Below are 13,505 nucleotides of genomic sequence, written 5' to 3'. Positions count from 1 at the left end.
TCTTTCTTTCTTTCTTTCTTTCTTTCTTTCTTTCTTTCTTTCTTTCTTTCTTTCTTTCTTTCTTTCTTTCTTTCTTCTTTCTTTCTTTTTCTTTCTTTTTTCTTTCTTTTTCTTTCCTGTTTCCTTATTCATAAACTGAAGAATGTGGACTACTACACAGCTAAACAGCTCTTGTTAACACTAAATATGATTAGATTCATGTTAGATGTTCAAATGGAAGCATCCTATAAATGGTGGAGATATGAATCTGGAATTTAGAATAGCAACAACAATGATGATAACAAAAACCACTAATAGCTAGCATTTATATGAATATATACATATATGTATATATATTATAATTGCCAAACATTTACAAATGTGATCTCATTTGATTCTCAAAACACCCCCGACTGAGGTGTTATTTCTTCAATTTTACAGTTAAAGAAACTGAGGCATATAGAGGTGAAGTGACTTTTCTAGGGTCACGCAGCTAGTAAATGTTTGAGGCCAGATTTGACCTCAGATTTTCCTGACTCCAGGTCGGGTGCTCTATCCACTTTCACCATCTAGTTCAAAAAATGGTTTATACTTGGATAATTATGGATCTGGGAGGTAGGAGAATATATAAGGGTGAATATTCACTGTGGTGTCTGGAAGGTGAAGGTTCAAAGCCCACCTGAAGACTTACTGGATGTGACCCCGGGTAAGCCAAAATTTTCTGGTCTATAAAGTGTGTGTGTGTGTGTGTGTGTGTTAGATCATAAATCCCATAATATTCAACAGAAGAAGTATTATACATTGGAAAGGATGTTGGATTTGGCATCAGAGGACCTTAGTTTGAGCCTTATCCATTCTCTGCTATTTGAGTGACTCAGGGCAAGGTTTCTCATGTGTCTGTTTTTTCCTCATCTGCAAAATGACTTTAGACTAGACAGTCCCTTCCAGCTCAAGATTTGTGATCTTATGATTTATTCAAGGCTTCTTCATTGAGCAAATGAGATATTATATGGCAATTATTATATGCACAGAGAGAGTGATTTCAAGTGAGATTGTCAAGGCAGAGAAAAGAGAGAGAACTATAGAGGAGAAGGTAGGAGAAAGAGACAGAGTCAGAGAGAGAATGAGAGAGAGAGGGAGGGAGGGAATGGAAGGAAGAGAAAGGGAGATAGGAGAAGGAAGTAGAAGAGGAGGAGGAGGAGGAAGAAGAAGAGGAGGAGGAGAATAATGAGGAGGAAGAGGAAGAGGGAATGGAGAAGAAGGAGAAGAGAAGAGATGAGAAGAGAAGAGAAGGAGGAAGGGAGGTAGAGGAGAGAAAACAAAGATGGGTTTTGAGGAAATAGTTATTTGGAAAGAAGGACCATGAAAGGAGACCAAGAAGGGGAGAGCAGGAGGAGAGCCAAAAGGGTCTAGAGTTTCTGTGGCAGTTAATTGTATTAGCAGTTCCAGAGAAATCATGGAAAACAAATACTGAACAAAAGTTCAGTAAACTTGACAATGAAAATGTCCTTGACCATCTTGAAAAAAACAGTTTCAGAGAGTGGTGGTGATGGAGAGAAGCCAGATGAAAAGACTTTGAATGAACACAGTTGTTTCTAATGAAGCTGGCAGTGGAGGGGAGAAGTGAGATGGAATACATGAGGATGATTGGGGAGAGGAGGTAGAGTCTCATTATTTAGACTCAACTCAATGAATCAAAAGCCCCAAAGCTATTTCCTGCTCCCTGTCAACCTTCCCTATCAAACCACATCCCAAATCCTATACTCCAAGCTCCATTTCTTGACCTCAGACCCCACTCCAAGTCTTGACCCTACTTCCTCCTACCAAGAATCCTCATCCCACCCCCCAGGCCAGAACCAGGCTTGCCAGGAGTATGGGACTCGCCAGGCGGCTGGAACTCATCCAGAGACTGGGACTCGACAGGAGGCTGGGAGCCTTTCTCAGGGGGAGACCCGCCAGGAAAATGACCGAATACTAAATGGCAAAGACTGTCAACCCCAAACCCAACCATGGCAGGCAGCTCTGTTTCTGCGACCAAACAGACTCTATTGTGGGGCAGTGCTGGTCCATCCACAATGGGTGCTCACTGCTGCGCACTGCCAGAAACCGTAAGTAAGGAGGGGGAGAGGAGAGATGGGGATGGGAAAGGGAGGGGAGGGGAGAGGAACTGGAATGAAGATGAGGAGGGGGAGTGAAGGAAAGGGGGAGAGGAGAGGTGCTAAGGAGAATAATCAGTGGAGAGGGAGGGAAGGGGGTGATCAAGAAAAAGAGGAGAGAACAGAAAGGAAGAGGAGGGATGGAATGAAGATGGTGGGGAGGGAGAAGGGATGAATATACTTATCCCTGAAAGTAGTGAACCCCGAGTCAGCAAAGCTTGGGTTCAAATTCCAACTCTGACACTAGATAATAACTCAGATGCACTATGAATTAGTGGATAGAGTTCCAGACTTGGAGTTAGGAAGTATTAAATTCCAATCCCACCCCAGACATGTTCTAGCTGGATGACTTTGGCCAAGTCACCTCCATTCTTTAAATCTCCATATCTTCATATATAAATTCTGACATCCTAGATTAAGACAAGAAACTGTTTATAAAATCCTGGGCTAGATGTTCTGTTATATATCACTAATATTGTTATCACTAAGAGGTAGAAAAACCTGAGTTCAAATCTGTACTCAAGCACTAGCTGTGTGATCCTGGGCAAGTCACATACCATCTGATTGCATCAATTCCCTCAGCTCTAAAATGGAGATAATAATACAACTAGAAACCTTCCAGGATTGTCGAGAGAATCAAATGAGATAATATTGGTAAAAACATCTTGTAGAAAGTAGTATAAAAAAGCTTATTCCATTTCCCTCCTCTTCCCTCCTCATTTGAGCCTCACAATCCTGGGAGGTACATATTCAGGTATTATCAACCTCATTTTTCTAGGTGAGAAAACTGAGGCTCAGTGAGATGATGACTTGCCCCTCATTACATAACTAGAGTCTCAAATTTACAAGCAGATATTTTAGCATGAGCATCTTTCTGAGGAATGACTTGAACCCAGTTCTTCCTGACTGCAAGGCTACTAAAGTGCCCTGTCCCTCAAATCTGGAGCTCACATGTTCTTTGGACCCACTTCTCCAACTGTCTCTGGAACTTCTCCACCTAGACAGGCCCCAGGCACCAGATGGGATGTAGAACCCAGAAGGCCTCTAGGAGTCCGATAGTTCGACACCTTCATTTTGTAGACATGGAAATAGAACCCAACTCTAAGTCTTTAAGGATTCTCCATGGGCATCTATAGGGCTGGCATTGAAAACAGGGCTGGGGTTAACGCAGGAGTGACCTCTTTACCATCTTCTGCAGAGCCTACTCTGTTCGTCTGGGCCGGTATCATCTCCAAGGGATCGATCCGGGTCAGAGGATTCTCCGTGGCGTCAAGTCCTTTCCTCACCCCAAATATACCCGGCCAGCTCACTCTAATGATCTCATGTTAATTAAATTGAACGGAAGGGTCTCCATGACACCAAGCATCAAAACCATCAAGATCTCAACTCAGCCCCCAAGACCTGGTACCCAGTGCCTTGTTTCAGGCTGGGGAACCACCAGTAGCCCTCAAGGTAAGTCCTGTGCTTCAAGCTCTCACTGTTACTCTCTGTCTTTGTCTATACATCTTGCACCTTCTTTCCCCCAACCCCTTGGGCTAGTCTTTGTCCATCTTCAGGTCTGTTTCTCATTGACCCTATTCCCTAGCTACCTGGAAAGGGGGTGGAAGTTGGAGTTCCAGGAACTGAGTTCAAATTCTTCCTTAGTAGCCATGTGTTCTTAGGTGAGAACCTCAACCTCCTTTGGGCCTTTTTCCTCATCTTCACCATCCCCTCCCTCCCTCCTAACAAGAAGTCCTTGGATTGATCTGAGCGCTCTCCAGACTCTTCCAGCTTTATGAACTCTGGTCTTGTGGGAATTGTTATCCCAGTCGGAATCTCTGACTTCATTATTTGGTATCACAGTCCACTATCCCCAGGTTCTGCAATGTCTTAACATCACGATCATGTCTCATGAGGCCTGCCAGAGGGCCTACCCCGGGGCGATTGATTCTACCATGTTCTGTGCCGGAGATGAAGTGGGCAAGGACTCCTGCCAGGTAAGCCAGACCTTTGAATGTCAGCCGACCTGAGAAATAAGGCTGTTGAAAACTACAGAGAGAGGCAAGGGAGGAGGGAGAGGAAGGAAGACTGGGAGAAAGACTGGAAGACAGTGAAATGGAGGTAAAGAGAATGGAGAGAGGGAGAGACAGACAGACTGGACTGATTGGAGAGACAGTCAGAGAGTCAGAGAGGGGGAGGAGGATAGAGGGAGGGGAGAGAGAGAAACAGAGTCAGAGACATAGAAGCAGAAAGACAGAAATGGAGGAGGATAGAAGGGGGAGAGAGAGGGAGAGACAGACAGACAGACAGAGACAGAGAGAGAGACATACAGAGAGCGAGGGAGGGAGGGAGGGAAAAACAGAGAGGGATTAGATGCAGAGAATGGGAGAAATTAAAGAGTAAAATGGTTAGAAAAGTCTGGAGGGGGTTGTTCCTAAAGAACTCTTTCCATCTGTATTTATCTCTTTTTTTCTGTCTTCATCTCTCATTATTTTTCTCTACTCTGGCTCCCTCTCTGTGCGTCTCTTCCTATCTTCCTTTCTCTCTTTCTTTGTCTATTTCTTGCTGTCTCCAACTCTTTATCTTTGTGTCTCTCTCTATCTCTTCACTTTTTCTTTTCCTTGTTTTCTCTTCCCAGGGTGATTCAGGGGGCCCTGTGGTCTGCAATGGATATCTTCAGGGCCTGGTATCCTGGGGGGATGTTCCCTGTGGACAGCCCAACAAGCCTGGGGTCTACACCAACCTCTACGTCTTCGAAAAATGGATTGAAGACACCATCAAAAACAACTCTTAAATTAAAGAGGACTCTGGCATGTAGGTCCCTAACCTATATCCTATTCAGAGTCCCAGGAGTTTAGGTCTCAGGTTTCCAGCCTTTATTCCCTATTGCCTCAGAGATCTAGGCATCCCCATTTCTATATAGCTCAGGGACATAAGTCAATTAGATCCCCAACTCTTGTCTCCTCAGGACCAAGGATCTGACCCTCTAGTCACTGTTCCCTACAGGTAACCAGGTATTTGTATAGCCTTCCCCAAATTTTACTCTATTTGAAGATTAAGGAGACTAAGGAATTAAGTCATTTAACCAGCAAATCCCTGTCAAAGATTATGCATTCTTTTCTCAACCCTTACCTTCTGTTTTAGAATTAACACTATGTACTGGTTCCAAGGCAGAATTGTGGTAAGAACTAGGCAATGGGGGTTAAGTGACTTGCCCAGGGTCACATAGCTGGGAAGTGTCTGAGGCCAGACTTGAACCTAGGACCTCCCATTTCTAGGCCTGACTCTCAATCCACTAAGCCACCTAGAGCCTTCATTATTGACCTTCCCTTTGACCCTAGGTGATCACTAGTGCCACCTGGGGGACAATACTAAGAAAAGGGGAGCCAGTAAAGAATTAGGAGGAGATGTCTCCATTCAGGAACCTAATGGGCAGTCTCCTTCTCATCTATTTTCCCAACTCCAACTTGATGGCCTCTGAAGTTCTTTTCAACTCCCTAATTATGAACCTAAAGTTCTTCTGGACAAGGAAGGCATCTGAACATCTGGATCATTGCTTGGCTATCTTCCATGACCTCCCTTGTCAACACTAATCTCAACGTTGGCCTGAAGAGGAGTGAGGAGTATTCCCTGGCAGAGATATCCTAGGAAAGGGAATAAGAACAAAATCTACAACCTGGGAGAGTTGTTGCATGGATGACTTTTTGGATGACATGGATGACACTGGTTTGTACCTGGGGCTGATGAGGCTTCCTCTCCTCTAGGAATGAAGAAGATTTATCCTAAGACAGCTGAGGTTTTCCTCTGGAGGACCAAGGAAGACCAGTGGAGATTTATCCTGAAAACAATAAATATTTCATCTGGGAGCTACACAGTCCATAGAGGGAACAACTACTGGCAACCACTGGTACCAATGAGACAGATGAAGGAATCTTATAGGGTAGGGATGAGACTTCTTAGAACCAATAAATGTTCATTGTGGGATAATAGTTCTTCTTTGGAGTAATGGTTCCTGAAGTCTCACACTCTTTTACTTAAGATGAATAAAGATTTCTCTTGATCTTGATGAAGCTTCCTCTAGGGATACCCAAGGATTCTTTCTTCTACTTGACATGGATGAGGGGCCTGTTGGTACAAAAGAGAACCATTGACAAAAATGAGGCTTCTCCCTAAGATAGATGAGGTTACCATCTGGTAGTCATGAGGCTTCTTGGATCAATAAGTGCTCATTCTGGGATAATGGATCTTCACAGTCTTCCATCTGCCTTTTTGGAAGAGGGATGCTCTTAGAACTGATGAAGCTTCCAGTTAGGGAGTCATCAGTTATTGCAGTCCTTCTTGTGTTCTTCTGAGACAAGTTAATTCTTCTATAGGACAAAAAACTTAATTTCTCAGTTCAATATATATTTATTATCTCATATGTGCAAGATCCTATATATCAGGGAAAAGGAAAAACAAAAAAGATGAAAATGTCCCAGTTTCTGTCCTCATGAAGTTTATAGTCTCACAAGGAGACATGGCATGGAGTCACAAATGATTATGCTATGATGTAGAAAGTGATAAGGGCAGGGTCAAGAGATCCAGACAAAGGTCTGTGAAAAATTGAAGGTGAGAGAGAACATGCTTACCTATTAAAATAAGATAAAAGACCACGAATTCCTGGCCTAGACTACAGCAGACATAAAGGCAATTAGAATGAGATAAGGGCAGACCTATATGGAGGCTAAAACTACACCATGGAATTGCTTGAAGTCCAAATCAGGAGCTATCATTTTCTTTGATAGGCAATGGAAAGCCAGTGATAGTTTGTGAATAGAATGATGAGGTCATGACAAGAAGGTTAAGGATCCTGGCAGCAATGAGGACTGGAAGGGTGAGAGATCAATTTGAAGATGATTATAATAATTGGGTGGTAGGCATTCTAGAGAGCAATTTGGAACTATACCCAAAGGGCTCTAAAATGGTACATGTCCTTTGATTCAGCAATACCACTACACGGTCTGTATCCCAAAGAGGTAAAAAGAAGGAAAAATGCATACCTGTACAAAATATTTATAACAGCTCCTCCTTCAATAGTAAAAAATTGGAAATTGAAGGGATGTCCATTACTTGGGGAATGGTTGAATTACAAGTCAGGGTATATGAGTGTAATGGAACACTATTATGCTATAAAAATGATGAGAAGGGTAATTTTGGAAAAACCTGGAAAGACTTACATGAACTGATGCAGAGTGAAGTGAGCAGAACCAGAACAACATTGTACATAGTAACAACAATATTGTGTGATGAACAATTGTGAATGATTTGCTAATCTTAGTAGTATAGCAGGCCAAGACAATCCCCAAGGACTCATGATGAAAAATACCTTCCTCCTCCAGAGAAAGAACTCATGGAGTCTGAATACAAATCAAAACATATTTCAAAATAAAGAATTTTTTTGTTCTAGTTCTCTTCCGCAAAAGGACTAATAGAAAAATGTTTTATGTTATTGCACGTGTCAAATCTACATCAGCTTGTCTGCCATCTCAGGAAGGAGTGGGTAGGAGGACAGGAAGGAGGGAAGGAGAAAATTTGGTTCAAAGTTTTAAAAAATGAAGGTAAATTGTTTTTACATGCAATTGAGGAAAAAATAAAATATTATTTAAAAAATAAGTAAGTGGTGGGATTGATCACTCACAGCTACTTTGAAAGTATAGAATAGGAGATGAATGCTAGATCAGTTGGAGAGGAGGGAAGTTGTGAAGAGGCAGGGACAGATAAAGATTCCTGGGACAACAAGGGACTAACCGGGACCAAGCAAGATAACCACTGGGACTATTGTGCTGGGCAGCTAGGTGGCATTTTGGATAGAGAGAGTATCAGGCCTAGAGTCAGGAAGACTCATCTTCATGAGTTCAAATCTGACCTCAGACATTAGCTATGTGAACTTAGGTACTTACTCTGTTTACCTCAGTTTCTTCATTTGTAAAACAAGCTGGAGAAGGAAATGGCAGACCACCCCAGTATCTTTGCCAAGAAAACCTCAAAATGGGGTTTCAAAGATGACTGAAACATGATTGAACAACAAGCTGTGAGACTGTGTAACCCCTCTGAGCCTCAGTTTCCTCATTTACAAAACTGAGATATGGTGAGTGGAAGGTTGATTTTAGTTAGAAAACCCCAAATTCTAGTCCTTCCTCTAATTGGAACTCCAACACCAGCTGAGTAAGGATGAGCAAGCCATTTAACCTCTTACTATTCCTAGGCAAGTCTCTAAAACTTGCTGGTCACATATCACTGATTTACACCAGTGGAGTGACTTTCTACACCATGTGCTCCTTATGCTCATGAAATCAAAGAACTAGACCAAACAAAATGAAACAAAACAGAAACAAAACCTTTACCTAATGGGGTACTACAAGGATATGTTGAGGTAATGTATCTGTAGAGCTTGAAAATCTTATAGAAATTAATAAATGAAACTTTTTAACCATCCACATTTACAAACAATGTGGATGGAAAATTAGGTGGCAGAAAAGACAATGAATGGCATGCAGCCCAATCAATGTTGTAACATGAGTTTAGTGGATTATAAGCAGATATCACCCACAGGCTTCTAGTTCTGTATAACTCTGCTAAAGGGCTTGCACTGTAGATGTCTCCTAAATGGCTACTGAGCCAGAGGAACTGATGACTCTGTGGATATATAAAAAAGCGAGTCACCAGCAACTTAGCTTCTCTCTCTTCCTTTATGGTTCAAAAATCAAGATAGTGTAAGCTTCTGTCAGGATCTCAAAGATTACAAGGGACTGTTTATCCTTCTGAACCACAAATCCTAGAATTCCAGAGCATTCTCCAACCCCTCCCTCACAATTGGGCAGTGAAGAAGAGGAAGAAAGTAGACCATAAAGTACAGAGGCTAGAAGTGGCACTTTTGAAGATTCAGGGATGCCCTCAAGGATGTCACCAAGAGGCATTACAGGGCTAGCTGAAATCCAGGATATGCTATGGACTTCAAAGAATGGGAAAAAGTTCAAGCCAGAAATCTGCAGAAAGGTCCATAATGGAATAGGTTCATAGAGAAACCACTGAAAATTGGGATGGGGGGAAGATGCCAACAAAAAATGTATTTTAGAATAAATAGGTGTGCTATTCATGTTGGGAGAAGGAGGAGTAACCAATGGTCCATTGGTATACTCATGATCAAGAGGAAATAAGGGAAGACCTCAATGATATAGGTGGACTCCCTTTGGTAAAGTAATAGAGTAATAGATTAAGAACTAGAAGGGGGAGTAGCTGGGTGGCTCAGTGGATTGAGAACTAGGCCTAGAGATGATAGGTCCTAGGTTCAAATCTGGCCTGAGATACTTCCTAGCTTTGTGACCCTGGACAAGTCACTTAACCCCCATTGCCTAGCCCTTATCGATCTTCTGCCTTGGAGCCAATACACAGTATTTACTCCAAGATGGAAGGTGAGGGTTTTAAGAAAAAAAGAACTAGAAGGACCTTAGAAGTTATCAAATCTACTTTTTTCATTTTATAGATGAGGAAACTTAAGCGGAGAGATGAAATGACATGTCCAGGGAAACAGAACTAGTAAGTGTCTGAAGTAGGATTTGAATTTAGTTCTTCCAGACTCTAAGTCTAACATCTTAATTACTGTACCTCACTATTGGCAAGTGTAGGATAGGATAATCAGGCATGGGTGGGTTTTATGAGGGAATATGTGCATAAGTGAGATGATGGGTCCATTGATATACTTCAGTATTTTCATGGTGATGCTAAATGCCTGGGAATCACATCCCACTAGTATTTCAGAAGGACCAAAATTTCAGGTTACACAAAGGACAATAGAAACATGGCAGGTATAAACAGGCTCAAGGCACATTGTCACCAGTGACTTGCATGGGAGACATATAATAAAAGTTTAATAAAAATTACTGGGGATAGGTGTGACCTGAAAACCAGGTGGGTTGGCCATGTTGTGAGTGAAAGTGATGAACAGGTTACATTTGACACAATTCACCTATGAATGATGTGAGAACCAGAGGAAGGTCTAGGGGGCATTGGGTGAATCTTCAATGAAGAAATGAAAATATGTGAACAGGAAAGAATCCCATGAACTGGGAAGAAGAAATAAGCTAATCTGGTGGAGTGAGGGCTGTCAATGATGAGAAGACAGACCCTATCCCTCATTCCAACCCTAACTGGATCTCTAAACCTAACCCCAGTGACCAAAGCAGTGACCTGGAAGAATACAACAAGGATAGAGAGGAACCTAGAAAACAGGCCTTTGGGGGGGGACCTAATGGCCATCTTCTAGCACATGATGATTTTATTAAGTGGCAAAGTTTAGACTTGTCCAAATGGCCTCACAATTCCATGGTTGCTCATCCCTTTTCAGCTCTTAGGTTCCATGGCTTCCTCCATGACTTAGCTCCAACCCCATCTTTCCCCCCCAAAAAAGCCTTTCTTGCCCCTCCCCACCCACTGACCTGTTGATACATGCATGCCTCTCTGAGATCACCTCCCAGCTCAAGTGATGAGCAGGTTACATTTGACACAATTCATCTATGAATGATGTGAGAACCAGAGGAAGGTCTAGGGGGCATTGAGTGAACCTTCAATGAAGAAATGAAAATATGTGAACAGGAAAGAATCCCATGAATTGGGAAGAAGAAATAAGCTAATCTGGTGGAGTGAGGGCTGTCAATGATGAGAAGACAGACCCTATCCCTCATTCCAACCCTAACTGGATCTCTAAACCTAACCCCAGTGACCAAAGCAGTGACCTGGAAGAATACAACAAGGATAGAGAGGAACCTAGAAAACAGGCCTTTGGGGGGGGGACCTAATGGCCATCTTCTAGCACATGATGATTTTATTAAGTGGCAAAGTTTAGACTTGTCCAAATGGCCTCACAATTCCATGGTTGCTCATCCCTTTTCAGCTCTTAGGTTCCATGGCTTCCTCCATGACTTAGCTCCAACCCCATCTTTCCCCCCCAAAAAAGCCTTTCTTGCCCCTCCCCACCCACTGACCTGTTGATACATGCATGCCTTTCTGAGATCACCTCCCAGCTCTTCAGTATTTCTTATGCATATGCCTACCTAGTTGTTTATATGCAGTGTTCCCCTCTAGAACATAGTCCTTGACAGGTTGCATTTCTGTTCCCACTGCTCACAACTGTCCTGATACAGAGTAAGCAGTTCATAAATCCTTGACCAACTGATTGACTGGGTGACCATTTTAGATCTAGATCTTTAGAGGTCTAGCCCTTGGTCTCTAGGACAGTATGCAGGGAGTTTGGGGTGGACAGGGGGAATCTGTGGGGAGACATATTTTAGTTTAATGGAGGTCAAATTCTGGAGGCACCATAATTGTTCTTCATTCATTTCTGTTGTGTCTAACTCTTTGTGACTCCATTTAGGGTTTTCTGGGCAAAAATCCATGAGTGATTTGCTATGTCCTTCTCTACCTCATTTTACAAATGAGGAAAATGAGGCAAATTGGATTAAAGGAATTGCCCAGGGTCACACAGTTAGTAAGGGTCTGAAGCTGGATTTGAATTCCTATCTTCCTGACTCTGAGCCCAGCACTCTATCCACTGCACCACATAACTGCCCTGTAATTGAAGGCTGGAAAACCAGTTGTTGGAGATTCTACATCAGGTCTTGAATAGCCTTCATGTATGGATGCCCTTGCTCATTCTTCATTCCATTTCATTCTGTCTATATCTTACTGGTCTATAATTGTTGGCATGTCTCCCTCATCAGACTGGGAGCTCCTTGAGGGCAGGCAGGGACCATGTTTTGCCTTTGTATCCCCAGAAGCACATAGGTGGACCTTAATAAATGTGTTTTTTTTAAACTTCCTCACTGACTTTCTCACAATTAGAGTTGTCCCCAAAATGAGTGAGCTGCCTTGTTGGTAATGAGCTCTTTTCCTTAGAAGTGTTCAAGTAGGAGATTGTCTGGCTACCTCTTGGGGATGATATAGAGGACTCCTGTAGGGGTGGGGGCTGAATGAGATACTCTGAAGACTGAGAAACTCTGCATCTGGGGACTCCTGGTTTTGGGTGCTTGACTCACTCCCCCTGAGTTCTAAGCTCCAGCCCTATAGTCTCATCATTGCTCCAGGCTCTGGGGTGGACTGGAGTGGCCTTTGGTGGAATGATCCCTAACTGGGGACGCGGAACAAAAGCGCCAGCCTCATAAACGCTCATTATGGCTGGCCCACCCTGCCCCCCTTCTGCTAAAGGCGTCATTGCCCATAAACTGGGCTCTTACAATTGTCTCTCTTCCTAGCCACCCCCCTCCATCTGGGTGGGGCTCAAGAATTTATAAAGTTGGGCATCCCAGGGCCTGTCTCCCCCTTCTTGAGCAGACGAGCCAGAGCCTGAACCAACTGCCCCAGACTGCTCACGCCTTCAGATCAGGTGAGGCCCAGAGAGCAGAAGGATGGAATGGGGAGAGGGCATCAAGGGAGTCCAGTGAAGGGAGGTTGCTATCTGTGCCCTTGTCCCAAGACAAAAACTAGAGGACAGTTAGGAGAAGTCTGGATTAATTCTTGGAGGGATTCCTGGAGCTGAAAACCCTGTTGGGCAATAAAGAAGAAGAGGGATAAGGAGAGGGTGTCTGTGCTTTAGATTTGTCCATTGGGACACTTGCCTGCCAAACTTAGAAGGAATGAGACCTTGAGGGGCAGTGTAGCTCAGTGGAGAAAGTCTCTGATAGAAAGCCTAAAGATCTAGATGTGGAAAACTTGACTTGGGTCAGGCCTTTCCTACCTCTGGACTTCATTCTCCTCCTCTGTTGAAAAGGGAGCTTGGAATATATTATTTCAAAGGGCTCTTCCAGCTCTAATATTCTGGAGTTTCAGTAATGATGGAATCTCTGGAACTGCAAATGGGGGGCTTGAGACTAAGGGAGGAGTGGGGAGACCTGAGTGCTGGAGAAGATTGTGGAAGGGATGGGAGGGGGAGGGGGAGGAGAGAAGAGGAAGGGCCCATTTCTCTTCCTTCCACTCCCCAGCATTCCATTTCTCATTTCTTACCCAGAGTCAAGGTCAAGGGCCTCATCCAAGGCCCTGACCCATCATGCATCGACTCCTCACCTTTTCCTTCCTCCTGACAGTTACAGGTGAGAAAAGGGCCTGGATCACATTTGTGGCTGAGTCTATGATTTTGATCCACACCCTCATATAAATCCAAGTTTGTATGTGTGACTATGGCTGTGGCTGTGGCTGTGACTTCAGGTCCAGTTCCATGACTGTGATTGTTATTTGAGTCCATAATTAGGTCATCCACAGTTACGAGGGTGTTTGTGACTTTGTATGTTCAAAGGTGCAGTCATATGTTCATCTGTGACCTTAAATGTTCATAAGATCATAGGAGAGACAGAGACAATAGCT

General features: G+C 43.3%; 1 protein-coding gene across 5 annotated transcripts in view; it reads left to right on the top strand.

Moving 5' to 3' along the window:
- The window catches only part of KLK5 (kallikrein related peptidase 5), a 10,114-nt gene extending 3,930 nt beyond the window's left edge, over nt 1–6,184 (top strand). For 2 of the 5 annotated variants that reach the window (XM_056796942.1, XM_056796943.1), the window contains exons 3-6: nt 1,829–2,087; nt 3,334–3,587; nt 3,978–4,111; nt 4,753–6,184. In XM_056796942.1, coding sequence (XP_056652920.1) covers nt 1,829–2,087; nt 3,334–3,587; nt 3,978–4,111; nt 4,753–4,908 — 803 coding nt within the window. In that variant the 3' untranslated portion in view covers nt 4,909–6,184. The remainder of the gene's footprint in view (nt 1–1,828; nt 2,088–3,333; nt 3,588–3,977; nt 4,112–4,752) is intronic. The other 3 variants (XM_016422315.2, XM_016422314.2, XM_016422313.2) reach the window with 3 other exon arrangements.
- Nucleotides 6,185–13,505: the final 7,321 nt, after the last annotated feature.

Source organism: Monodelphis domestica, chromosome 4, assembly GCF_027887165.1.
Source record: "Monodelphis domestica isolate mMonDom1 chromosome 4, mMonDom1.pri, whole genome shotgun sequence".
NCBI classification, from domain to species: domain Eukaryota; kingdom Metazoa; phylum Chordata; class Mammalia; order Didelphimorphia; family Didelphidae; genus Monodelphis; species Monodelphis domestica.
This window is presented reverse-complemented; position numbering and strand designations above follow the sequence as displayed.